At 46.8% G+C, this 27,850-nt stretch overlaps 1 protein-coding gene across 3 annotated transcripts; it reads right to left on the bottom strand.

The window, feature by feature from the left end:
• Positions 1–44: 44 nt before the first annotated feature.
• On the bottom strand, positions 45–27,792 carry TMEM255A (transmembrane protein 255A). Of its 3 annotated transcripts, none has more exons than XM_068412127.1 (9): positions 27,654–27,792; positions 23,186–23,328; positions 18,539–18,601; positions 12,775–12,864; positions 10,804–10,866; positions 9,794–9,882; positions 7,766–7,925; positions 6,292–6,435; positions 45–2,745 (listed from the first exon to the last, which is right to left on the bottom strand). In XM_068412127.1, the coding sequence occupies exons 1-9, from the start codon at positions 27,709–27,711 to the stop codon at positions 2,587–2,589; spliced, it is 969 nt and encodes a 322-aa protein (XP_068268228.1). In that variant the 5' UTR covers positions 27,712–27,792; the 3' UTR covers positions 45–2,586. The 3 variants fall into 3 exon arrangements, with proteins under 3 accessions (XP_068268228.1, XP_068268226.1, XP_068268229.1); XM_068412125.1 differs by having other exon boundaries at positions 7,766–7,928; XM_068412128.1 differs by lacking the exon at positions 12,775–12,864 and having other exon boundaries at positions 7,766–7,928.
• Between the last annotated feature and the right edge of the window lie 58 nt (positions 27,793–27,850).

Raw genomic sequence — 27,850 nt, forward strand, 5'->3', positions numbered from 1 at the left:
AAGATACTTGTAAAACAGGATCATTGCTAAAATGTAAAATGCAATTTATAAATGTTTACAAAAGTCACACAACTTTATTTAACTTTGGTAAAGTAATAAAAGAGTACGTATGAGTCACAATCTTGACATTCTCATAAGAAATGATGGCTACAGTGCAGAATGTTGCATTTACATTAAACGCTTAGTTTTACTCAAGCAGAAGGAACCGGGTAATTCAACAGAAAATCCCACCGGTAATTTTTTTAAATGTGAAAATGGACTTGTCCTTTTATAGTGAATTTAAAGCAGCAATGTAATTTTTGCCAAAATATTCCTTAGAAAAACATGAGAATTTGGATAATTTCCTAAGTTTAGTATTTGTAAACTCAAACCCAATAACACAGTCATTTCCTAATTGTTTCTCTGCCACTAAGTTACATTTCCCTCATGAGTTTCTTAGTCCTGTCCTGGAGTGTCCCCTAGTCCTTCTAGCCCTATTTAGTTGACAGGCACAAATGGTAGAGTATGTTTGTCAAAAGGGGGACAGGACTGTTAGCTTTTATTTCAAAGATGCAGCAATAAAATGTTTTCTGATACTAAATTACTGTGCCCTTCTCATTCTAGTTTTGTGGGGAGTTTTATCAGGAGAAGTACTGTCTATTTTGAAATTGTCCATGATCTCTTTATCAAGATTTAATTCAGGAAAATGTAATATAAAATGGATGATGCCCTAGTATATAAATTTGTTTCCAATACACAAATTTATAGGAGCTGCACTTCAACAATCTACAGTAAAACAAAATGTTACCAGGAGATGTTCTGCATACACTACTGCTTTAAATCCCATGAGTTGTATTCCTTTCTCCAGCTGTGTGTTTTTCTTTGTTACTGGAGAAAAGTTATGCTTGCTTCTGGATAAACAGTATCATCCTTTAGCTTATTAATGTACTGATTAGTATTTGACAGTGGAAATGATAAGGTTAACACATAGCCTAGCCTAAAGGCTTTGCAAATACATAGGATTAAAAACAGCATTGTAAAGTGTGGGTGTACTCTGAAAAGTGAGATCAGAGGCTTCACTGTTTGTTTTCCATGTTGACAGTATTTCTCTCTTTTTTTTTTTTTTTAGATTAAAAGTAGAGAGATGCCACAGTTTAAAATCGAACTGTATTCCCCCCCAGCATGTATTCCACTTTTAGATTCTGAGAGCCAGATTTAGCTTTTTAGGTACCTTTTTGTCTGCATCAGTTGAAAGTAAAGGTAGACAATTGAGGATTAGGGTCAAAGATCTGATGCCAAGAAAATTAAATCTTTAGGAAATAAGGAGTAAAATGTCAATACCTTATTTTTATCCCTGAAGTAAGCAGCTGAGAACACTCAGGTTGAGCAGCTCAGATCTGAACGCTGTCATCTGAAATCACTTCCTGGAGTAGAACCACACTTTACAGGACAGTGTGTCACACAACAAAGCTGACCTTCTTTTGTTATACAGGATGCATGCAAAATCTGTTGGAATCTGGATCAATCAGCACAGTCATCAGCTGAAGATTAAATGAAAGTCACAACAATAATTGCAAATTCCTATCAATCAGTTTCATCCTATATTACAGGGTGTTGAATTTTATCCGTGTGAGACTTACATCTTGGAGAACTAGTAGTGGATATTCCTTACGTGCAGCCCATAACACAGCTACTGAAACAGTGCTTATTCAGGGTGCTGATTCAGTCCATTAAAATGTAAAAGTACAAGCTTAAAAAAAAAATTCCCAACCAACAGAAGGAAAAAAAAAATTATGTTTTCACTGCACTGTTTCAGTGACTTGTGGACGGTTCCTGATGCTCTTTATAGGAATACAAGGAAGATTTAGGCAGTGCAACCATCCAAACTGTTTAACTTCAGCATTACTTACAGAGAATTCACAGAGAGAGACAACTCCATTTCACCTTCTATCTTAAGAAGCATCCTGAAATAAAAACAGCTTCCTATTAAACTTTTCCCCTCAAAAAAGCAATATTCCGATGGTTTTGCTAGACAAGACATGAAAATATCCTAGGATGTTCTCTCTTTTCATTAGCATTAAAGTTTGAGACACTGTCACGGTTCCCCCCAAGATTTTTCCAGTGCGTAGGCTGTAACCAACAAGTGACATGAGCTAGGTTCTGCGGCCCCAACAAATCCCAGCAACTGGAGCTCCAAGGCCAAACAAAATGAGCGTCAAGTCGAGCTGTCTGCAAGCACCCTCGCCTTCGATCTTGGCTACCCTTACTTCAGCTTGACACAAGATGGAGTAAGGCAGACCAGATTCTATCATCTGTGTTGTATCGCTTTATTAAAAACCAAGGACTACATGAACCTCACGGTAAAACAAGGAGGCTGGAATTTGGGTCACCCGCTACTCACTGACACTGCGAAACATCAGCAGTATGTCCCCTTCATCATACTCTGTTGTTAAACCTCTGAAATAAGTCTTGCAAGAAAGAACAGTCCCATCTAATATTTGCAATTATCTTCTGTGTCTATCCTGCTCCCTCCCACAGTAAAATATAACTACAAAATGTTCACAATTATTTCAATGGCAAATACTGTTTTCTTCTTTCCCACATTCTTTATGGTGTATAAGGTGGTGGCTTTTCAAAAGGTGGAAAATATGGTGGCGAGTAGCGAGGCGGCGCATTAGAGGACCACATATAGCTGGGAGATGGTGACACTGACTGGGGGTCATCGGAGAGGCCAGAAGGAGTGGAGGCTGGAAACACGCTGGAATGCTGCAGGGAGACAGCAAGAAGGAGGTAATGTAACCACTTCTTAACATAAAGGACTCTGGCAAAGCAATACTTCATTATCAAGCAGTGCAAAATTAACATTTCAAGGCTCACTTCCGCAAAACATATGTATATAAAATCAAGTATTCAAATCACTTGTTGCTTTCAAGGTAAGCACAACCTGTAAGTAACAGTTTTGCATAATGAGACTCCTTAGGCCTGAAACTGAAGAAAGCATTTAAAAAAAAAAACCAAACCGCTCTCCCATCACTTCTGTGTGCCTGCTGCATTTCACAGAGGCTGGACAGCTGAAAACTGGTGCATCTCTCAGATCTTGGGTTTCACACATCAGCCGGTAGCAACAACGAACAGGCTACAGATAATTTCTTTTTACACTACTTTTTCTCTTCATCAGAAATAAAAAACCCTAGAAATTAATGGTAACAAAATAATTTATTCCTTCAGTAAGTAAAAAGCTTGAAAAGGTGGAGAAAGAAAATTAGTGCATGCCTGAATATTAATTACTGCTCTCCAAAATACCTTCGTTATCAAAACCACCCTCTAAAGCCTCAAGTCATATGGTGCCGGCGCCATCAGAGACCTGCGCACAGGCTGTGTTCTGTGCAGAAACAGGCCAGACAAATAGGCAATGAAATACAGCCACTTGCATTCGCTCCTCCAGCCACTACTACACCGTGGCTTTGTCCCTGACAGTCGTGCAGTGCCCTGTGCTGCTCTTGGCCATCTGTCCCACCTGCACAAGCCACCTGCGGAGCCGGCAGTGTTGGACGGCGCCCGGCCACGCCGCCGGCACGCTGGAGCGGAGCGCCGTTCTGCTCTGGTGCTCAGGCACACACAGCCCTCCACCACCCTTTGGCTGCGGGCACAGACTGCAAATCCCAAATGTGCCTGGCTTAAGGCGCCGGCAGAGGCGGAAGCATGAGGAGGATTTGCGCTGTGCTGCAAGGGGCATGGGAGGGCACGCCGAGGGAGCTGTGCCAGGGGCAGCAAGGCCGAGCTGTACGCAGTGGTGGCCATGTACAAGGTCGGAGGTGACAACGTGATTTTACCTCAGCGGGTGGAGGGATGACAGACTCTGCTGTAATAGCAGGTTGTTTTCAAACAGCATTGTTTTTACATCACTCCCCTAACGCCAACCCGTGATGGTTTATTAAGCAGATATATAGACCACAAAAGCCCAGCCTGCTCATTGAGGACCTCACAGAAAGCCACACAAACCGTTCCCGTTTCCAACAACACAACAGCTCTTCCATCATGCCCCAGTTCACCTAAAGCCCAATGGGTGGGAGCCCCCGGATTTCAAAGACATTTGTAAGGGCACTGCTTTGGCGACACGGCGCCAGCACTCGTTAGCTAGCACACCCCTGGATTTTCACTGCTCCAAAGTGCCTGCACCCAGCTGCCTCAGCCACAGCCACGAGTTCTGGAGGAGAGATGTTGTGGCTGCAAGCAAGCCGGGCTCGCACTGGCTGCAGGGAGCAGCCTGGCTTTGTGGACGAGGCCAGTGGCTGGGAGGATGGCACTAATTCCCCTTTCGACAGGGGGTGAAGGCCACCACTCGCCTGCGTTCTCTCATCAGAGCCAAACATGGCTCAGGGCCTGCAGAAGTCAAAATGCTGCAGGACTGAGACTTTCTCACCCGATTGCCCCCAGCCAAGTGCACAGAGTGAGGAGTAAGATACCGGCACTACTTCCACCATGGCCCTTTCCTCCTGCTCGCTTCCCGTCATGGCCCACTGCAAAGTCCTGCTGCCTTCCTCACCACGGCCAGCTGGGTGGAGTGTCATTAGCCATGACACAAGCAGCGTCCGCTGCAACACCCATCAGCTAGTGCTCCTCCAAAAACCAGAGAGCTGGGTCTGCCCTTTTAGAGCTGCGTGTGAAAGCCAGGCTCTTGCAGGGGCACAGGCTTCCTTAGGAATTCTGGAGTTTTGAGGGGTTTTTTCCTGTGAAAGATGTGTGGGATGAGTGGGAAGCACTGACTTGGCCAGTTCTTGCACCAGAGGGAGTGCAGCCCTTGAAAGGGACCTGAGAGGCGAGACTGGGCTTGCTCTCTCTGCTGTAGGATGGCAGGGGAGAAGGCATCAGGGTGGTACAGACACTGCTCGGGTCAGAGTGGGGCTCAAGGCAAGAGAGAGTCTCCACAGCCAGAGGCCTCAGCTAATGCTTTCGTGCAAGCCCTCAAGTTCCCTGGAAGATAAGCAAGGCTCAAACTTGGAATTGCAGTTGAAAGAGAGACTTGGCTATTTTAAATTTAGATTACCTCAAGGTACGCCCAGCTCCTCAGCCGACACCTCTGCTCACAGCAGTGAGACGCAGAGACTTTCATCCATCCGGCTGAGCTGTAAGTGTTTGCAAAGCCCCAGCAGCAATTCTAGTTGAAAAGCAGGGCAAATCCGCCCATGCTGAGCTCTTTGCTGGTACTGCAGCTGCAGTACAGACAAACCCGAGTTAAACAGTGCTTAGTACCAGCCGAGTGGCTCAGAAGAGGACTTCGCAGCAGAGCTTGGTTTGGTATGCGCTGAGGTTGGCATTTTTGTAACTGTAAAAAGTTACACAACACTAGTGACTATCCCTGGTTGTGTTAATCTCAAAAATGAGTCACAAATCTGTTTAAATAAGTCCTAGAAATCCTGATGTAACTGTTCAAATATTTCTAGGAAGCCCTGACAACAGTGTTGTCTAGTGGCACTAGCAGTAAAACCAGAAAGGTTTAGATTCACATTACCCCTAATGCATGGCTCTGATGAGGGAGATGGTGGCTATCACAGAGCACGCCTCTTAGTTGATCTCAAAGACCTTAAGCTCTTGTTAATAAAAAAAGTCTCCAGCCTTGATGGTTGTAAAGAAAACGTATGATGTGTTAAGTTAACATCACCACTGCGGTAACATTCACCTGAAGAAGCGCTGAGGAGGAAATATCCTCATCTGCTTCAACAAGTGAAAGCTGACGTTGACAGCAAGGTTCACACGAAATCACCATTTCCAACAGCACAGCTCCATAACTCAGAAGAGGGAGGGATGCATTACAGCAGAGGTGATGTTTGCAGGGACTGTTCTTAGACCAGCTGAAGCGTGTGGAAAAAAAACACAACAGAATAGCTTTTCACTCAGTTTGTGTCATCAGGAGCTCAAATAGCTTGTTTCCAAAAGCTCCTCTGTTTCTCTCAGACATAGCAATTGGCCTGACAAAAACTAGCACCTGAACACACTTTGCCTCTATCTTCAGAGCACCACAGGTGCCAGAGGCAATGCCTATTTTTCATGTGGTCTCTACCAGTGAACAATGGGGGAGGCAGGTAGTAGGATCTGTTGCCTTCTCTTCAGGGACAGCTTTCAGGAAAACACTGCCTTAGTAAGAGAGAGCACCGCCAAGGAGCAGTGCCTAGTAGGAAAGATTTGGTGTTATCTGCAGGAACAGGAAAATTAAGCTGTGTGAATGACAGGAAGACAGGCCTCCAGAGTCCTGCAGAACGGCTGGATTTAACCTTGCCGCTAAGCAAGAAAACATCCTGTAACATTCCCTACCTGAAAGTCGTATGCGGAGTAGGGAGGCAGGTGAGGAGTGCTGTGGTAGTAGGTGTTGTAAGATGTCACTTGTGGCCTTGAGTAGTAGGACACCGAAGGGTGTGCATTTTCAACCGTACAGTTCAGCGTCGGGAGGGAAGGAGTCTGTTAAAACAAAAAGAAGAGAATCTCAGGCTACTCACCACGTCACAGAAAGGTGACAGCTGAATGAAAGCAGAAATGATGTCAAGGAGCACTGTGTGTCTTTAGAGTTCAACTCTGTCGAATTAGCAGCTGGCAATCCGGTTCCCTCTTAGGCAGCAGGTAAGTCCCAAGGTCATTTCGTTCCTCAGCCACCTATTGTTTCCTCTCAGATTCCACAGAACAAGCTGGCAATAGCCCAGTGCACACCAGTACTCAAACAAAACAACTGTTCACATTGCATCTTCACAAGCAGGAGAAATAATCCATTAATTTTGATTACTCTGTTACTCAGTGCATCAAGATCAGCATATTTCAACTCCTCTCATACTGCCGTTCAGAGACCCTTCTCTACAGCTTTTTTTGCAGAGGTTAACAGGCTGTCTGGTGTGGATCAAATCTCAAAAGGCCACGATGCACAGCTGGGAATGTATCTCCTGTTTTGTTTGGGAAGATCTTGGTGAGTCTGAGAGGACTGTAGGAAAGTTTAGAGTTCTGAAATAAGGCACCCTTAGTGCAGGGCCCAAGATTTGTTTGTAAGAAAAATGTATTGCCAGGACAACAAAGGCTCTTTTCTGTGTGTCTCATTTTTTATTATTCTGAATGAGTCACAAGAGACTGAAAAACCCTCCAAATTTGTCTGTTGAATGTTCAGTTCTCCCCATTGACTTGTCCTCTGCAGAACAAAACTATATGGAAGGTAACAGGCAGCCTGGTTAAGTGAGGGTATTTCAAAGCTCACGTTGTCAGAACAGCATTTTTTTTCATTCTCTGAAGTTTGCAGTCCTTCACCTGGTTTTGGTCCCCAGTTCACCCTCTCAGATTCTGCACCACAAAGAAACTAGATGGAGAGTTTCAGCCTAACACAGCTGCTTAAACAGTCTGTAAAGCTCAGAACTCTACTACTGCTATAAAATCAACAATTCATGAGCAACCACCACATATTTCCTTGTAGAAGGTCAATCCTATGAAAAGGAAGATCAATTTTTAAGAAAGAGCTTATTTTTATTCATCCCAGTATTGCCAACACCTCTGAGAAGATTCCTTGTGAAAATACAATCTCCCAATTCTGTTCATCTTTTCTAATGGTGTTCAGGTAGTGACACCAGATCACAAAAGTGAATCATTTCCACTTTCTCCTTACAGTTATTTCATGTCCTTCTTTCCAGCCTGATTGCAGTGATGCATAGATCATTTGCATTGAAATAACAATAGCTGTTTTTATGATTATTTTTAAAAGGCAATTTGTCTGATTTCTTTCGCTTAATGCACAGAGAAATTAGTACCATCTTACCATATCTTTAAAGCCTCCAAGTATCGCTGCTGTAATGATCCCTAGGAATAGCCCCACTATGTTCAGAATTGTCGCCGACCAAAGCAAGTGGTAAAGGTGGATGATATCCTGGCAGCTGCTGACATCAATGTATTCATAGTAGCCTCCAGAAATCTCTACTCTGCTAGATTAGAAAAAAAATCAATAATGATAAAAAAAATATACCACACATCACAAAACCTAAGCACTTCTACTGGAGGGTAAAATGCATTCTGCAATATAATGATAGCCTGGACCTATCTACCGAGGGAGTGAGGATAAAGCCTGCTAGATCCCATGCTTGTGGCATCTGATATCTCCCTGCATGACAACGGCAGAAGAGGGCTTGATCTGTTGTGAAACAAACAAGCCCTGCAAGGCCTGAAAATACCCAAATGACCTTGAATCTGAATCTGCCTCTTATTTCTATCTGAAATCTCCACAGAGATCTTGGAGGCTTCCCAAGGACAAACTGGTCTTGGAATGACCCAGGGAAATCAGTTCATGCCCCAAGGGGCGGCGCTGGCTGCTCCTCACAGCCACAGGAGCAGCTGGGTGGGACGGGCACAGGACAGCACAGCTGGCCTCCTGGCTCTGGGGGGCTTGGCCACAAAGCACATCCAACTCAGCTGTTCTGCTCCAGCTGCCTGCTCTGTGCGGCTCTACACTACCATGGGCTGGCAGGACCCTGGCAGAAAGAGCTTTCAGCGCACATTTCTAAGCTTTTCCACGTGCAGAAAAGAGATGGAGAAAACCCGGTTGAATCCACTTAGGTCATTATTTTGGAAGGGGAAGAGCGACTCCTGCAACACAGGGGCTGGAGTTTCGCAGGCGGGATTCTTCAGTAATGACTTCTCTCCGACTGCTGCTTGGGGAAACAAGCTGGCCTTCAGCATAGCTTACCAGATGTAGTGGGCGACAGCAAATTCCCCTTAAGAAAACATATTTATCAGCGGCAAACAATACTAAGGGCTTATGAATGACATATCTACCAGCTCACATATGGGGTTAGGCTCAAACTGCACAAGGGCTTTGAGGAAATGGGTTAGAACAGGCTCATATTTAAGGCCAAGAAGCAGGAGATCCAGGCTCAGCTCCCCAGCAGACTCTGTAAGGCCTGCAGGAACCTGCTCGCTTTCACAAGAGCCACCCTCCTTCCCTCATTACTCATTTTCAGTTTCTTCTTTTCCTTTTTTCTGTATCTTGTTGTGGCGGGCCACTGCAAAAGACACTGCAACCAGGAGACAGGAATGTCGAGCAGAATCGAGGCAGAGTGTAACCGCAGGTTGTAAAAACCTGTATGTTAGCCTGCATGACCTCTGTATAACCTGAGCACATACTGTGAGTGCCTTTAACAATGCAGCCTGTATGTAGTGTTTGCAGGAGCTCGTTCCTATGGAGATGTGTGAGAGTGTAAAGCTCTCAGCGAGCCTTGGTCTACCACCGAGAACATTCAGCATTGTACAGCGCGTACTTATCAACGGGAAGGGGCTCGTCCGATGCTGCCACAGCTGGGGTTCCCAGCATCAGGCGGGATGCAAGATTGCTGTCATTTTTTCTGTACTTTCCTTCCTTTACATAATACGTGAGCTAACCAGCCTTGAGTGTCCATGCCTTTCTTACTGAGATCCAGTACCTCCTCAGTGCAGAACACTTATGTGGTATGAAGCAAGACTGAGATGATAACAACTGATATCTTATATCAGAGAGGGGAAAATGGGCCAGAGGCAGGACCCTGAACCAGCCTGACTGGGGGGAAAAAAAAAGAAAAAGGAAAAGGAAAAAATAATACAGAAAAGTTACAAGTTTTTCTATTCCAATCACTTCTCTGTGTATCGCTCTCTTCAGCTAGGCAAAAGTGATCGTGTTCTGTAAACCCTTTACTTGGTTATCTTTTGCCTGGGAGTCCTTGTGGCTAGCAGCCACAGCTTAAGATCCCTTCCCTTGACAGCTGTCACGACCACTGGTCACCCTTCCCACAGCCAGGAATGGTATTTTTAGCTTACTCACTTTCCACAGTTGTACAGGTCACAGCAGAAGCAGGTGTTGGTTTTTATTTTCGGCGTGCAGGGTGCACGGCGCTGTGGGTGACAGATTGCCTGTGTGAATACAGCAAAAAAATACATAAAGCACAGAAGGACATAATCACCAAACACAGTTTCTGCTGCTATTTGGCCTGCTCTACGTGTGGATTTTGCAGTGATCTCCAGATTAGCCCCAGGCAGATTTTTCTTCCCTTATCTTGCAGCACAGCTCCTACAAAGTACACAGTTACGTTGGGATAAAGATGCACTAGACTAGAACAGACCAGCATTTCCTTTCACCATGGGGAAGTCATAAATAAGCACGTGCCTGCATAGGAAGGGGGTTGTGCAACTCTTACAAGCAGCCAAGACCTTTCTGAACTAACGCTCCTCACCACACAGCAACTCAGAGCAAAGAGTTGCCAATAGAATGAGACAAGCTGAGAGCAAGATCCCCATGTTGGTGAAGAACTGACTAAAGCAGGTAATTGTCTGCCTGCGGGTAGTAACAGCCAAGCTCACATGGACGGTCTTTGGGATGAAAAGAGAATGGACCCCACCAATGCCACTGGGTAGTACTTACTTTGCACCTCAAGGAGGCATTTTAATTTGGAATATAGTGGTTATTCAAAACTACTTGGGAACTTGTGAGGAAATCTCTCAAGTATATGTTGCTTATATCCACAGAAATTACTGCTGTCTGAACTCTTAACCCACCACTCCTGTAATGAATGCGCAGCTGAAGATCTAGAGAAACTGGTGTATTTCCCTATCCCTCATCCCCTCCTCTCCACCTGCTGTGGCAGTACCAAGCGTGGAAGAATTCACTCCCTGAGTCCTCCTGGCACCCTGCTCCTGCCCCAGGCCCACTCTTGCACTCTCTCCTTGCTTCGCAGACCTCCAGGACACCGGAGCAGCAGCCTGGCATCAGGTTTCTCCACCTGCACCATGAAGCTGGCCCGTTCACAGAGACAGCACGGCCAAACCCGCTCTCACCTCTGGTGGGGTCGTGCTCTTGGAGTAGTACTGACATCGCCCCGCATACAGTGGCCTCAGATCCTGCCGACAAAAAAGCACCAGGCTTAGCATTGCAGCAAAATCAAAATCAGCTAGCTGCTCTGGGGAAAGGGGCCAGGCTTTAGAGAGACCCTGCTCTCGCATCAGCACCTCAATACAGCAGCTGTTCTTCAACATCCCACCCCTGGCAGCCTCCCGCCCCAGCCCCCCTGAGCCCCAGGTGATGTTTAACCCCAGTCCTTGGAAGCAGGTATTTGTTGCAGCTAGCACAGGAGCAGCAGGCTCTTAAGCCGAGCTTCTTTGTGTGAGGGTGGCCACCCCAAAATGAATGATTCATTCCTCATCCCCCCCGACACATCCCAGGGCTGCCTGACGTGTTTCGAGGGTTCTTCATGCTGAATCATAACAATTTATCATTAACTTGTTGGCAAATTTGTCTTTCTGGGCACTTGAGTGACTTGTGGGAAAGCTCTGGAGGGATTACCAATGGCTCAGCCTGCAAACATGCTTTAATGTCTCACTTTGGGGCAGCCTGGTCCCCAGGGCAAAACCTCAGGGAAAGCAATGCTGGATGTGTATCTGCGTCAGCGAGCCCTTCCCAGGAGCAGCTGGACTTGCTCTCTGGGCGTCTGATCCAAAGCTCGGGGTGGCAGGGCAGCGGCAGCAGCAGGCGATACGGGGAACGCTATGTGCTAGTGTGGCAGGAGCACGTCTCCAGCAAGACAGTGTCATTTTTGGACTGTTAGGGGGTGAGACGAGGTCAAAAGCACGTCCGTTCATCAAGAGGCAGAAGAAACCAGAGCCCTCGTCATCCCAACTGCTCAACTCTGGCTGCCTCAGACACACAGACATCCCCAGGGCCAGCCAGGAGGAGGTGCCAGCTCATGCCATCACCCAACCTATGAGGTCAGCACCTAAAAATCCCCGAGCAAGTCTGCGGGGCTCCAACCCACACGGCTAGTATCATGAGTTGAAGGAGCTTCGCCTTTTTATCAAAGCTAATGTTTCACCTGCCCTCGCAAGGCGGGTCAGTGGTGGCCAAGACTTGCTGGTTGCATCCAGACAGACGGAGACCTATCACCCAGCTGAGTGGAGCTGCCCTTTGCTCTGTCAGCAAATCCTGCCGTCCAGACATCTTTCTACCATTGGAATGCTCAGGGGCAGGAAAGGGGAGCCAGCTTTGCCAGGAGAATAATGACCAGCTGACACTGGGAATTTCTACTTCATGGGTAATTCTGACCACCTGAAATTCCTTTCCATTCTGATCACAAATAAACCCCAAATCTGTCTTTTTAATCCCATTTTGCCAAAAATGTCAAAAAAAGTCATCAAACTTCAGACTTGCAGGACAAAAATCTGTTTGCAGTTATCAATTTCAATTAAAAAGTTGAAATGGAATTGTGTTTTTTTGTTTCTATACTAATAACTGAAGCTTTTGCACGACCCACTGTACTAGCGATTGGTTATCACAGCAGCAGCTCATATTTTTTTAAGTCACCAAATGGAAGCTGAGAACCTACTGCAAGTGCTTCCTGTTTATACTGTAATGCTTTAATGAGCTTTCTATCAAATTGCTTCATTCTACTACAACATTCAGCGGTTCAATCAGCATTAAGAACTACCTCTGCTAACATTTAAAATAAAATAGATGTTACTGCTTGTATATTGTCCCTTGGCAATAGCTGTAATTCACATTACATCTTATCGTATTGAGACTGAGTAAACACATAAAGCATACAAAAAAAAAACCCTAAAGCAAAGTTTTAAAATCTTAATGCTTGCTGCTAATTTCAAAACATTTTTGAAAAACTGATACATTTTTCTGAAGTTTACGATTTAAAACAGCATTCAGGACATGACGTATTTACGGGGTTTGATGTGGCCTGATACAGGATTACGGACACCGTTCCTAGAGTATTGCCGGACCTGTGTTTTCCTGGAAGCACTTACTATGTGTCTGGCAGCAAAGACACCGTCTACTATGGCACAGCAGAACGCAGCAATGACACCAAAGCTGATGAAGACGATCGATGCAACCAGCTGAGAAAGGAAAACAAAGCAAAGTATCATCTGCCTCTCCACAACCAAGCGTTTCGTGCCCTCTCCACAAGGATACATAAACCACAGTCAATAAGCCTTCAGGCGATCAATGACCCAAACGTTTGCCTAGGCTGCACGGGCTGGTCTCATTGAAGGCAATGGGATGCGCGCCTCAAAGAGGAGTGTCTGCTCCTGCAAGGCTGCAGGAGTAGTAGCGTTGTGCCAGACTGGTTCTCTGGGGACTTGATATTGTAATGCAAGTTTTTCCATGACTCCAAAGCGCTAAACTTAGGCTGAGGATACACCTCCTTTTCTGGCTGCTGCTGTCCTTAACTCTTCCCTGGAGAGAAAGGAGGGGATTTCTTCTCTCCCCATCCAGGAGTGCTGTGGGGAGCTGCTCCTGTGAACATGTCCCGGGCTGGAAGGACACAGGAGACTGCTGTATGCAAACCTCTCTGGTGGGACTGCACCTTCAGTAAACAACGCTTTCATGCAGCCCTAAGCACAAAGCCATGAGACCAGAAACCAGGTGATCAGACTATGCCATCGGTGTTGGACACCCTCACAGCAGCCTGGCTGGGCTCCTCGGTGCAGCGAACACAGCCCGCAGGACCTCCCCCAGGCTTGGAGAGAGATATCTCCACCTTCAGCTCAAGGAGGGAAGTCAGACAGGTCTGATCCTCTTCCACTGGCCCCATCGTGCCCGTTCTTAAAATTAGAGCGAAAGCATTCAGAAGGTAAACCAGAAATACTGAAACCCCAACCCAGATATGAAAAACAGAGTCTCTACTCCCACTATGCCACTTTAAACACCACCTCTGCCAAAGTGCCAGTGCTCAGCTGGTGGAACCACGCACAAGTGCTGACATGTTCCCAAGCAGCAGCTCAGCTGCTGCCAGCAGGCTCCAGACCAGCTCACTGCACACAGAGCTCCCAGTACCAATCCCAGTCCCCCTCGCCAAAGCACACTGGGGATATTGACAGGGCTGCAGAGGGAGGGCAGGCGTGGCATTCAAACAGACAGGTTCACAAAGATGTAGCTTGGGGAACAGCAGTATTTCCATTTAAAGAACTGAAGGCTTTAGTGGGTTTTTTCCTGGTGGTTTTCCACTCCAGTGATCACAGCCTTCAAGTGTCGGTCGCTGGCAGCTGTTAAAAACTGCTTTTCCACAAGTACAAAGGTCACTCTGGTCATCGTGAGCTTTGAGCAACAGTAAAAATCACTAATAGCACAAATACAAAAATAACAGTTAGCTTGGCCAGCACTGACAGGTATCTTGGGTCTCCTGGCATGGGGATGTTTGTTTTAAAGCACCAAGTATTAAGTTTGCTTGAAAACCTTGGTTCCTGCCACTGCACGAGGATCCGGTTCTCAGAAAGACAAGCCAAACACCCAAACACAAGCCAGAAGGACCCGATATGTGCTTTTAAAGTATCTCAGGATTTTTAGGTTAATCACACTGTTTTTACCTAAACCTCCCTCAGTGAAAACAGACCTTCCTCCAGCAACATCCATGTGCAGACCAGGCCAGCTTGAGCATTGAGTGGAGGTGCAGGAGGGCTCACTTGGGACAGTGGAAATGGTCCCTGGACAGTTGCTTACTTCAGTTAGCTTCAAAATGAGACAAAATAAAACGGTTTTCTAGATGAGGCAAGTATTCAAGATAGACACCGTCCCACTGCAAATAAAACTGCAGCAGTGGATAGAGCAGACTGTGAAATTCACCCAATGACCATAAAAACCAGTCATGGGCACTAGTAACAAGCTGTTCCCGGAATATTAGATGCTGTGCCACAAAGCACTTGCAGATGGCAGCAGGTGACAAGTTTTCCAGGATCAGGTCCTACGCTGGGACCCTGTTTCTGTCAGCTGTAAACACCAGCATCTCCTCCCTACTCAGACCCACGCCATCGTCACATCTGGATCACAATCTGCACTATCCATTACAGCAGTCATACTGTTTCACTACCACAACCAGTGAAACCACACAAGGGGAGAAAAGCACAGCTCGGTGGAAGAAATGGGTTTTATGGCTTAGGTTATGTTGTAGCAAGTTTAGTTTTTCTCTGTACTGTCCTTTGTTTCATACATACATGAAAGAGGATATTCTCCCTAAAGAGCATGACCCTTGGAGATGGGAAGTGAGCCAAACACTAAATATATACAATTAGGGTATTTGTCGGTCGCCCCTGCTTGCAGATAGGAACTGCTAATATGGTTATTTAAAATAATACAAGGTTAACGATGATACTTTCATAACAGCCCTACTAGGATATCAGGATCTGGTGTTAGAAATGGGTTTGCTCACTTTATTTACACACAGTTTTCCCTCTCTCAGATGGAGAAAGAAAAGCCTGAAAACCAAACACTGAGAATTTATGATAAAGAAAATCAAACAGCAAATCAAAACATAGAATCATAGAATCATTTTGGTTGGAAAGGACCTTTAAGATAACCAAGTCCAACCATTAACCCAGCACTGCCAAGTCCACCACCAAGCCATGTGCCTAAGCACCACATCCACACATCTTTTAAATACCCGCAGGGATGATAACATACAAATTCATTTTAACAATCCCATGGTTTTCAACTGATCTCATGATTTGCCAACAAGATTTTTGAATTGGGGTGGACAACACTGTTCCTGTAGCAAGCAGAAGTCCCTCTCAAGAGCCGTGTGATATTAGTGATTGGTCTTCACTCCTCTAATTCCTGCTGATGCCAGCCACAGCGGGTAGCATTTGGACAAGAAAAGATAAACTGGGTTTGGACAATGCAGGAACCACGAAGCAGGAGCATTCTGGGCTGAGGTTCTGTTTAGGCCACAGTCCAGCGACACATGGGCTGTGAAGCTGTTGGTTATTACTTTTCCATGGCATGGATGACTGTCACAAAGGCACGTAAAACGTTGACTCCTCACTTGAAAACTGCTGAGAGGGCAGCTTGGGTGTAAGTTGGAGCTGCCTGCAGCGCTGGCAGGCAGGCAGGCAGTGCCTCTGGGCAGCTGGCCCTCCCTGGGGGGACGAAAGCTCTCTCTTACTTTGACAAGTGGGAAGTGCAGACACACGTCATGAAAGCCAATACACTCGGGTGGGAAAAACAAGAGAGGTCTATTCCTGTCGGCAGGCTGGAGAGCAGCAAGGAGTGCTGCTTCAGGTTAGCTCTCCCCGCCAGCCACAGTGGCTTGCTCGACTCCTCACGCTCCCCAGCCAGCTTATGGGCAGAAACACGCACAAGAGCACAGCGGCAGAAGTTGCTTTTAGCTCTTCCTGCCATGGCTGAGGAGCAACGGCGTAACAAGCAACACCAAGACTGCCTTTTAGCAAAGCAGGACACTGGGGAAGTTCACAGAATATAAAAAAAAAAGAATCCTGCACTGCCAGTGATATTATAGAAACATGTAATGGACAAAGCTGCTGCTGTAAAGTGCTCCTCGGCAAGGAGGAGATGTGACTAAAGCAGGGGGACAATAAGTGACAGCAACTGCATGTCCTCTCTGCGGTCAGAGCAGAGACACGCTAGCTGCCAACCGAGGCAGCAGTGACGCAATCCCTGCAAAGCTGGGTCATGTGTGCTTTTTAGGGCACAAACCGAGAGAGAGATGAAAGAATAAACACGGGCTACCCTGGGCTCTTCAGAATAAACAAACAAGTCAAGACGAGCACAAGACTGGCATAACACGGTCATTGCTCAACCAGACCCTGCCATGCTGCTAATATATGATGAGCAAGAGGCTTGGAAACCCTGCTAAGACAGAAAGAACAGGACGTGTTGCTCTTACAGAGCCAGGGTGAAAACAACAAAACACATCCACTGGGAAACCCACCTCCCCTGCACCCTGTCGCACTCGGGGAAAGGCAGTTTTCTTCTTCTCCAGGGTCTGCCTCGCCCTCTCCCTCCTGCTGCAGGGAGCACGCTGTTTGCAAAGCAAAGAGCAAGGCAGCCTTGCCTCTGGATTAGGACAAGCAGGAATTTCTTCCAACTCCCTCTGCAGCTTGGCAAACGTGCCTTAGCCTCGGTCAGCAGCACACCCTGCTAATCTGATCCTTGAGCCCCTCTGCAGAGGCAGCTCCGTCCCTGCGAAAGCAGGCAGCAGCACCGGGCCAGCGGGACAGGCTGCAGGGACAGCACGTTCCCCCCTTGGCCCTGTACAACCTCATACGAGGAAGGCTGGAGGGATCTCGCTGCCAGAGCATGGGGCAATCACCGGGGAAGGGGATTACAGCTGCTGAGCCGAGCGGAGGCAGGAGGCAGGCATGCCCGCAGGGTGCTCCAGGAGCTGGACTGTGCCTCCCAACATGCTACCTCCATCCAGCCACATGTGGCAAGCAGAGAAAACAGGCTAAGAAATATTGAGCCTAATAGCCTGCCGGGACTACATCAGGTACCAACTCCTTTTGATCTCTCTCTACCCACACCTTTTGCTAAATTTTCCCAGAAGACTTCCCCCCACCCTAAGCCCTCTTACTGACACCTCCAAGCACTACAGCCCCTACCTTCAGGCACAGGCAGGAAGATCAGGGGTTTGTGAAACAGCATCTGCAAGACATGTTTAGGGGCCATCAGAGACCCAGCCGTGCTTGCCGGCAAGTCTCCCGTGCTTGCCGAAGGGGGTAATCTGGGCCAGCTCTGTCCCCACTGCACAGAAAGACCCCTCCCATCCCAGGACAAGCTCGGTTGTGATTGTATTGTATCAGCAGCACTGATCTCGTCTGGTTTGTGCTATCTGCATGTTCACTTCCCACCTGCTCTCTTCTGGACTTTGCTCCCATGGGATGGGACACCACAGACCTGCCCAGACAGTGGCTGCCCAGCCCCAGCACAGCAAGGAGGGAACCAGAGAGCGCTGTGGTCCGCACATCTGGTCTAGCCAGCGTCTTCTGTGCTTCTCAGGTTCCCACTGCTGCTTTACAGCATGCCAAGTTTCTTGGTTTATCCTTCCTACTTGAAGAGGTGTTTGGAAACAAGGGCCAGCAACACGCATGTTAATCGGCAATACTGCAGAAGTTGGTTGCTTTTCAGTTCCACCAGTCTTCATGCTTTTCATCATGTCGATATCTCCAGTGACTTATTCTCTTAGACGTATCTAGAGCACAGAGCTCTCAGCACTCCTGTCCTCAGGAAGGACTTTCTGCTCGGCCCTCTAAGGGCTTCCACCTCCAGTCTCTGGGTTGGCTGTTACAGCACCTGCTTTATCTTCTTCTCTGTCCTTTGCTTAGAATAGAAAGTGGCCAAAAGCAATTTTTACAGAGCCCCAAGCCTCTAAGAATTTATTTTAAAATATTTAAAATAAATGTATTATGGTTATGTTATTTACGATATTATGTATCACTGTGACAGCTCAACAGAAGAAGTGCTGGGCATGAGTCTGTGAAGCACTGACTACCCTGAAAACTCCAAACACTCAATTTCAAGCCCTTTAAAAAAAATCCCACTGAGTTCAATGAGACTGTGTATAGTCACTTTGTGCCTCCTTGAGCTTTTTTTTTTTTGTTGTTAATTTAAAAATATCAGGGTTAACAGCCTTGTTCTCCTGGGCTGCCAGAAACCATTTCTAGTTCTCAAGAGGTATGCAACACTAACCTGGAAGGGTTAGGAAAACCAATACTACTCTTTACATACAAAATTTGAGTTACTGTCATTTTTTAAAAAAAGTTTTTATAATGAACTTACCATTTGCCTTTTGTTTTCTATCAAGTTTGATCCAATTATTCCAAGAAACGACCCAAAACCAAGCTGAAAAACAACATATTGTTAGCATTTAGATCAGGATGATATCCAGCGTATTTTACATACAGGCAGAACACAATTAAATCCAGAAGCAGCAAAAGAACATACTGCGGATGTGTGAGCGCTCTTCCTTCAGCAAGGAATCAGTGGAATCTCTCATTAGCAGGAACTATCAAGTGTATCGCTTATATGACACTAAAAGCATGTGCAGAAACTGAAAGGATGAGTTCTGAATTCCATCCCCTCCCCAGTGATGCTGAGAAATGGCTGGTGGATGAGGATATGCAGTGCTGTCTTGGAACAACCCTACGATTACTCAGGACCCTCCAGATGCAAACCTAGCAGGACGACATCACTAGCATCTGTAGGACCAGGCTTTTGTAACCTCACCAAGGGTGTGAGCGATCACCTCAGTTTTCAACTCAGAGGGTTTCTTGATGTGAAGTATGAAATAAGGGAGAATTATACTCAGGAAGATTTAGCAGTTTCCTGCTGCCTTCTACTCCTCCGTCATTTCCAGGGGTGAGGATGCATCAACTAGGGTCTTCTACCAGAAGAGCTCATGCCAGCCCAGCCAACAGAATGAGCTACTCCAGCAAAAGCATCTTTTCTTGTTGCCATAATTGACAACACTGTTCTCATTTCAGCTCAGTGAAGTCAGACAGGAGTGCAATTTCTCACCTCCTTTCTCCACAGCCTTAAGCTATTTAGCTACATTAAATGGAAGTTTCTAGGACAGAGCACGCCTCAGCCAGGCCAGAAACAGGGACATCAACTAGGAACCACAGACTATGGGGGGAAGATGCAGAAGTACCTTTGTGTCACACTGAGAAAGGTCTTTGATCAGCGTAGAGCATATTCAACTCCACTTCTATGTGTCAACAAAATGAGAAATGCCAGAAAAGTCCTACAATTGGACTGGTCACATTAAGCAGGTGCAAACCCAGTTGACAGAAGGGGGGTGGTGAAGACCTGGGTGAGAATGCCAAATACCTGGCCAACTCCTCAGGAAGGAGAGTAAGGCAACAGACAAGCTGCAGTGATTCAAGAATGAGTCAACTAACCTGGAATCGATATTTTAAGATTCAGTAATAGAAAACGCAGGTTTAATAAATCTGATACTATCAAGCAGAGGCATGTGCAGAGATTAGCAGACACAAACATGATGAAAAGTTGGGCTTAAACCTTCCCCCGCGCTGCTTAAGCCCAGTAACATTTGGTGCAGTGCTGCGGGCAGCAAGGGCTGCTGGCTCAAACGGCAGGGATTAACGAGGAGCAGCCCATCAGGCTGCTGCTTCCCAGCTGCCTACCGTGCACTCAGCTCTCGGAGACCCTTGTCCCCACTTCAGGGACAAGCTGCCATGGTGGGATGCACAGCAACGGAGCCATGTGCTCCTTAACACTGGGGCAGTGAGGCAGGGCACTGCTGAACTGCCCCAAACTGATCTGCCAGTGCTTCTGGGCTTATTATTTTGCTCAGCTTGGGTAAGCAACAACCCCCACCTTCCCCAAGTAACAGGAGTTTTACAGCTCAATTCCAAGCCCAAAACCTGGAAGATCCAGGCATTAACAGTGACACGGATCCAGGCATTATTTTGAGTTTGGTGATGTTTAGCAGCAAGGACGTTGTGTGGCGACACACATCTAAGGCAAATGCTCAAGAAAAACGTTTTGTGCCCTTGGAGCTTGATCCAACACATTTAAGGGAAATGTCCACATGGTGTTTCAGAGCAGCCTCAAACCAAAAGATGAAATACTTAAGATAATTCAAGGTAATTCAAAAAGAAGAAATTAGAGCAAGTCTGTAAATCCAACAGGTGAAGACCAAATAAATCAGTGGATTCTCATTAATTAATGGGAATTCTCATTGCCTTAATGGGAAAACCACTTGTTCTTCTGCGGATGGGACAAAGAGATCATAGTATCCGCATCATTTGCATCACTTATTTGCTGGTGGATATGATCCCCTCGAATCTCTGTCTGAAAGGAGGACAGGACACAAAATGAACGTGCTTTTCCAGAGTAAAGCCCCGGGCCAAGATGCTTGACAAGGAAGCATTACAGAAGAGGTTTGCCAGTCAAAGCCTAAGAAAGGTCAGTCATTTACACAGATGCTACAAGTTGGTATAACTTGGAGACATCACACGTGTCTCACAGAGCCTCATGTCCCTAAAGGGGCTTGCCCTCTGCACCTGATGGTTACTTTTGTCTGCTGAGCATCACTGTTACACTCTGGGCTTCCCAGGCCCAGGTCAGTCATCCAGCCACAGGTGAGGATATTTCCCAGAGGCACAGCCAGGGCATTCACAGATGTAGTCATGAAGGTGTCGGTAGTCATGGAGGAGGGTTAAGGCAGCCTGGCTACAAGACATGCCATTGCACCCTCTGCTTCAGCTCCTCCAGTTGTATCAATGAGGAACTGCACTATTTGGGGGAAAAAGAAACAAACCCAAAATCCCCCAAAACCCAACCAAACGAAATCCCACTGATGCGTGGAAGGTCTCCAGTGCCCAGTTCTGTCCTGTTTTGGGAGCAGAGGCGTGGGAAGACAATCCCCTGCACCAGACAGCCACTTCTTTGCATGTTTCCTCCTTGCACAAGAGGTGTTTGCCCAAGACACACAAGGCAAAGGAGGAAAGAATGGTGCATTATGCATGGTAGCCTTGAGACATCTGATGTCCCATGAGATGATCCCATCTATGGATCTGGTCCACACACAGAGAAGTCACCCATCACACAAAGAGAATTCTGGCTCTATCTTTTCCTTACCAATGCAGGATACTCAGGGTGTGACTAATAGTGGTGCACCACTAAGGGTGCACAGAAACCCCTGATGGAGATGCATGCAGGCCTAACATTCGTGTGAAGTTTTGGATGACAAGACCTGCAAGGAGGTGCTTCTTCAGGGCTGTGGAAGCCACCTGCTCGGGGACAACTCACTGAGTACTCATACACCACAGCAAGCCCTTTTTCCACAGTAAAGGGAGAAACACCAGCTTGTTATGAAACACCAGCTATTTTAAGCACCTGCTGAAGCATCCAGAAGCACACTGAAATGTTTTCCCGTGCAGGGCGACAGGCGAGGTAGTTACACGTTTCCACACAGTGGATTAATGAACTAACTGAGAGGGGTCATTTGGTGACAAACACAAACTGTCAGGGTGCCTCTGAATAAAGTACCTCAATGCCCTTCCCAAGTCCAGGAATTCATTAATTCCTTGAGTAGACTGAGCCTTACAAAAGTGTAAACGATGCTGATGTTCCTGGAGCATAAATAGCACGGAAGATGTCAAGGGGATGTGAACAACAGGCTCTACCCATCTGCATCAGTCTGCAGGACCTGCTCTGGAGCATGAGGTTCAACTCAGGCTGATAGAGCGTAGGCTAAGTTCAGAGAGTTTGAAGCCAGCCTGTCACCTTTCTCAACACCTTCCCTTCTATACTTCTCTTCAAAAAAGATCAGGCCTAAATGCAGGAGTTACTGGGACAAGGCAGAAAACCAATCCTAAACCGAAGAGGCCCAACACAGTCTGTAACATTGTTCCACACTAACGGCTGTAAAGGGGCTTTCTTCAGTCATAAAAGAGCTTGTCCACAGACAAGTATAAACCTCCCTGAGATCAGCAATGCGTGGCAAATAAATCAAACTGCAATAAGGCAAGAACAAGCCTCCACCTAGTCATCTGGACTGGCTTTAAGCCTCCAACTTCGAGGCTCCAAACCTGAATGAACAGCACTCCACAGCTGTTCCACCAGGAGCCTCTAGCTGGGGGGCCACAGTTACACTCAACCTGCTGAGACACCTAACTTGGCTGCAGCTCAGTCCTTTTTGTGCTTCTTTTTGAGCGTGTCTCAGACACGCACAGGAACAGACCAGGACTTGCTTTCCAGCTCGTGTTAGACCTATGCTCATGCTGGGAGTGGCATGATGCTTCCCCTTATGCTTCTGCAGTAGGTTATACATCTACTGGCAAGAAGGCTGGGCAGCAGTGGTCTTCTCTAAATTAAGCCATTTGAAGCTACAAGATTGTCCTTTCCCGTTTTCATCTGTTGATAACAAAAAAGAAGAAATGGATGTGCTAGCTGCTTTGATGTGCTTGCTCCCCTGGCAAGCTGCCACAGCTATTGCTACCGTGCTTCTCCTCATTCAGGGACTTCAAATCGTTAAACACTTCTGCAAGCGAACTTTATGACTACGAGTTCATGTGAACATTATTTCAAGATTTGGTCTCTCAACTTTCTTGGCACCTATGGTCCTTTTTTGCCTTACTTCTGCCTGGGGTTAATGTGATGTATGCAAATAAAGAAGATCAAAGGTTGCTTTGACTGACATAAGAGCTATTTATCTGTCTCACCGTTAGCTCAAAAGCATGTTATTACCTAAGCTCAGAGGAAGCTGCCACTTGGATGGGATTTTTGCATGGGAATGAGCAGCAGGTGCAAAATAACAATAAAACAAATAAATCAAATGGCAATGAAGTAGCTGAGCATAATATTCAGGACAAGATCACCCTTTATAACATTTGCAGCATTACAAGGGACTTTGTAGGCAATAAGTTTTCTAGACCTACCTAGGAGTTCTATACTTACAATAACCCCTGGGTAATAACCTCCAACAGTCACATTTTGGGTTCTTGTTGTAGCAGCTAGGCCCACCGTTAGAATTAATACTGACACAATGAGGAGAGTCACAGTTACGTAGAGGGAATTTCTTTTTCTTCTATTGAACGACCCTAAAAACACACATACACAACAGAATTTGCTGATTCCATCTGGGGATAGTCACGGTACCGCAAGTTTCTCCTCCCACCACCAACCACATTGTGGTGATTTTTCTTTTTTCTAACTTGAGAATATTTTGAGGTTTGGCTGTCACTTTTCACCTTCACTAACATGCTTTATCAAGCATTACTAGGGCATCTGAATTCACATTTACTTCTCATTGCTCTGATGTAGATGAAGAGAGCCTTCAGAACTGTAAGTTTACAAAACTCATTTGGATACACCGAAGACTCCCAGCCCCTCTGGCTGGGGGAACTGAGCTAATGAGAAATATTACCATTAGGTATTTATATATTTTCTGATCTGTCTACTTACATCAAGCTAAATAACTACACTGTATGCCACTTGTTTTGAGGGGGGAAATCTTGGCTGTAACCATTTCATAAGGCATCCACAATTTTCCATATAAATGAGACATAACCAGTAACAGCCACTTCTCCTCCTGAGGTATCATCCTCTACTTTCAGCAAGGATCAGGTATTTTTAGACGCTTGAATAATGAATTTGTGGATTAGTAAAATTCATCCACAGCTGCCTGATTATGTTTTTTTTTCTTTTATATATTTATAGATCTCCCAAATGAGCATAAATATAAAATAGTGATTCCATCAGCCAAGAGGAATGCTGGCTGTGGTGTTACGCTCAGCAACATCTTTAGACATATTTGTTCAGCCCGTGCTCTGCCATCTTCACATCACTTTGTGGAACAATCCTTTTGATTATATTTCATACATCATGTAGACGTAACCCAGCACCCGCGAGAGCTGCTGGTAGGATAAAGGACCATAACAGTCCCCTGCCACACTCACTGTGGGCTGCTGGGGCCACCCTGAATCCCATCCCCAAAGCCTGGGGCTCTCCAATGCACCGCAGGAGCAGGCAAAGGCATTTCCCACCCCAGAGGCTCCCAAGTGATGTGCATGCTACCAGCACTTCTCAGAGTGTTTCAGAGAAGGGCAGGGACAAGTCCCAAGAGCAAGGAGCTGTTCCCACCATCGCTGAGCGTATTCCGTAAAGCAAGCCATGTTGGGAACCCTCATCTGAGGTGTTCAAGGGCTTCCTGACAGCCTGTACATGGTGAGATAAAGCGTCTGGAGAAAGGCTGGGAGGAAAGACTCAGCCAATCCAAGCACAACCTCATTGTCCAAATTCTCCAGAGAGAGGAGCACACCACGCCTTGCTGGGCAGCTTTCTGTCTGGAAGATGTATGCCCCAGGTGCCCACAGGCCTTTCTTTAGGGTCTGCACTTATTTACGGCACAGCTAGAGAGATCTTTTCACCCTAACAGCTATAGCGATGCAGCCATATGGACACACACTGGTACAAACACCTTCCTTCCTCCGCAGGGACAGCTCTCCCCAGGGAAAAGCGCAGCAGCTCCCCGCTGCTCCTCCACACCCGCTCCAACCTGACCCACAGCCGTGCTCTGGCAGGAGCGCTCCCTCCCCATGCCGGTCCGTGCTCTGGGCTGGCACGGCTGCCCCGGGCATGCGGCTGCACCATTTCACCCATACCAACCAGATGAGCTTGTAATCACAGACTAAACTTGGGGCTTAAAAGCCCAACACAAGGAGATGAAAGGCAAGAGAGGTTTATAAAGAAAAGCAACATACTTTTTGGCTGGCCAGTGTCTCTGGAAAGAAATCGCTCCACCCACAAACCTTCTGCTGATGTCCCAGAGCACAGCTGTGACCGCGCTGCTGGGACATCACTGGGTCTAAGAGCAAGGAGCCTGACAATTAGTCAGTCCTAGTGGGAATGAATAGCTAGACAGTCACTAATTTCAAACAAAATAAAATTAAATAACTGCTAGACAACCCTAAGATCCAGGCTGGATCTTTTAACAGTGATCATTAGTTTTTCATGCCATTTTTTAAAGGATGGAGATAAACGTACCCAACTATTTGCTGTAGGTTGCATTTGGGGTTAATCTTTTTATTCTCCTACATCTGCCAAATAAGTTAATGATATAAAATCTAAACTTCTAAAGCGTTCAAAATTCATCAAGGTATTAGCCCGTTCTGTATGTATTGCCTCCCAAATACTACAGCTTGTGCCACTCTCCAGTTCCAATGTAATAATTTAAATGCAAGTGTCACATAAACATCTTAAAATTCTGAAGTACTGGGACCAAAGGTTTAGCTGAACAAAACTTTAGAAACTGGAGAAAAAAATTGCTACTTCTGACATAGATCAGTCCTGAAAGGAGTGAAAGATGAACCTGTCTTGCTTACACATGGGGTAGATTACCCAAATTCTGATTACTGCCACAGTTTGGCTGGCAAATGAGCAGAAGATAAGTGAAACCAGCCATATGTTCCTCACACAGCTTAAACTCCTTACGGTTAGGCTGTGTGGGCGTGCAGATGTTTGCGTGCTACGCAAAACCACCCTGCAGAGCACGGCTGAGCGAGCGCCATGGGTATGTGAGCGCCGTGTTTACACGCACAAACCGGTATTCCTGTGTGTCCATCAGAGATGCTTCAAAAAGTTACAATGAATTAACCTGCAAATACGCTATTTACCTCAAAACCAGTGTATTTTGTAACAGTGTTTCTGCAGGAAAACGCTCTAACAGAAGCAGCTTGAAATATTGTTTATGGATTCTGAACCTGTTTCAGAACCACCATGTTTTCCACTCTTACATTTCTACATTGTTTCCCAGATCACAACTGGCACACACCAACATACCATACCGAAGTGAAACAAAAGGTTTCCAACTGGAAAATTTCTGAAAATTTTTCTGTATTCCTCATCAGATTTAAAAAAACACAAAACAAACAAAATGCTTTTATTCCAAGTCCTGACAAAATCAACCATAATCCTTTAACTTGATATTGGAGAGAGATACAAAATTGAAGAGATAATGTGATTACCTCTACTTCAGCTCTGTACTGGGACACTAATTCCATTTTTTTCCCCTGAAAACACATTTTGTTACATGTATATTGAGAAAGTGGTTTTGTACTTCTGTAAGGATGCCTGCAGATGCTTCAGTATACATGGGCTCACACTCAGTATCTCCACTGATAGCTGCTGAAGGGCTGCCCTAGCAAAATCCTTTCTCTCTCAACATTAATTTTTGCTGAAAGATTCCCCATTAGATAATTTCCCTCTTTGCTACTGAGCTTGCTACAACTTCACACACAGAAGTGGAGCTACGACAGCTTTGCCATCTCTGCTTTTAAGATACATTAATAGCCTTTTCTCTGTGATTTATCCAAACTAGACATCTCAAAGCTTCCAGTGCTTACCTCAACATGAGTATACAAGCTGGTTTGAAACACTGTGCTTAACTCTGTGAGGAAGATGCAAAGAAATTAATGCTATCTGTAGTCTGGCTATTTCTTTTGCTAAAATGGCACCCAGAATGTGGACAGGCTTCAGAAAGACCATTTTTATTTTAAGCCTCAGAAACATCCTCTTATTATAGTTGCCATATATAAGCCCACTCTAAAAACGAGGTTGTAGCAGGTTTTTCCAGATGACTTGAAAAGTTTGCAATGATACATCTTTGTACTGCCCCTGATTTACTTAAGTTTTTTTCCTGATTATCAGAAGAAAATAGACAAGATGGCACAGAACCAGCACCGACTTCTCCATCTTGTTCTTTGAAGGGGGAAAAACCACAAGCAAAGAATAACTAAAAAGTAGCCCAAGGAAGCCAGCTTTATTTAACTCCTACCCTAGGAGAACCGGGGGCAAATGGCCCCGAGCCGTTCTCCTTCCCAGCCCTCTTTTGTTCCACTTCTCTGCTAAAAAAGCGCTAGGGTGCGAGCCCTGACCCAAACCGCGCTCTAACTCAGGGCCCCGAGGCAGGCCCACGGGAGGGGGGGCTGCAGGTGCCTGGGGGGCTCCTCTCCTGCTCGGGTGGGTGAGGGAATCGCAATTAGCGGAGCGGTCTGAGGGATCCTCTGACCTAATTAGCGAGGTGCAGGAGCGCTGCGAGGGGAGCGGGCGCGCACCCCGTCCCCGCTCCAAAGGATGCTGCGCGACCCCGGGGGCGGCCTGACGCCTCACGGGGGGCTCTGCCGCGGCCCCGGGAGCTCCGGGGCGGGGGAGACGGACCGTCACCCTGCGGCTGCAACAGCGGCTGGGTGGGCAGGGGAGAGGGGCTGGGGGAGGCGGCCTGGGCCGCTGCAGCCCCTGGCCGCGGCGGGGGGTCCGGTGCGGGGACCCACCGCCCAAAATGGCCGCGCACCCCCGGCCCCCCGCCCCGCAGCGCATCCTCCCGGGCCGGCGGGGCTTCCCCCCCCCGGCACCCCGCAGCACTTACCCACGGAGTCGGGCAGGGCCACGCCGCCCGGCCGCTGCTGAGTCAGGGACTGCCGCATGCTGCCCCCCGTTCCCGCTCCCCGCCGCAGCCCGCCGGGCCACGGCGGCGGACAGAGCCCCGGCACCGGCCCCGCCGCGCCTGCGCGCTGGGGCGGCAGCGGCGGGAGCTGCGGGGCCGGCCCGCACCGCACCGCACCG

The sequence above is a fragment of the Nyctibius grandis genome, chromosome 13 (assembly GCF_013368605.1).
Source record: "Nyctibius grandis isolate bNycGra1 chromosome 13, bNycGra1.pri, whole genome shotgun sequence".
In the NCBI taxonomy this organism is placed as follows: Eukaryota; Metazoa; Chordata; class Aves; order Nyctibiiformes; family Nyctibiidae; genus Nyctibius; species Nyctibius grandis.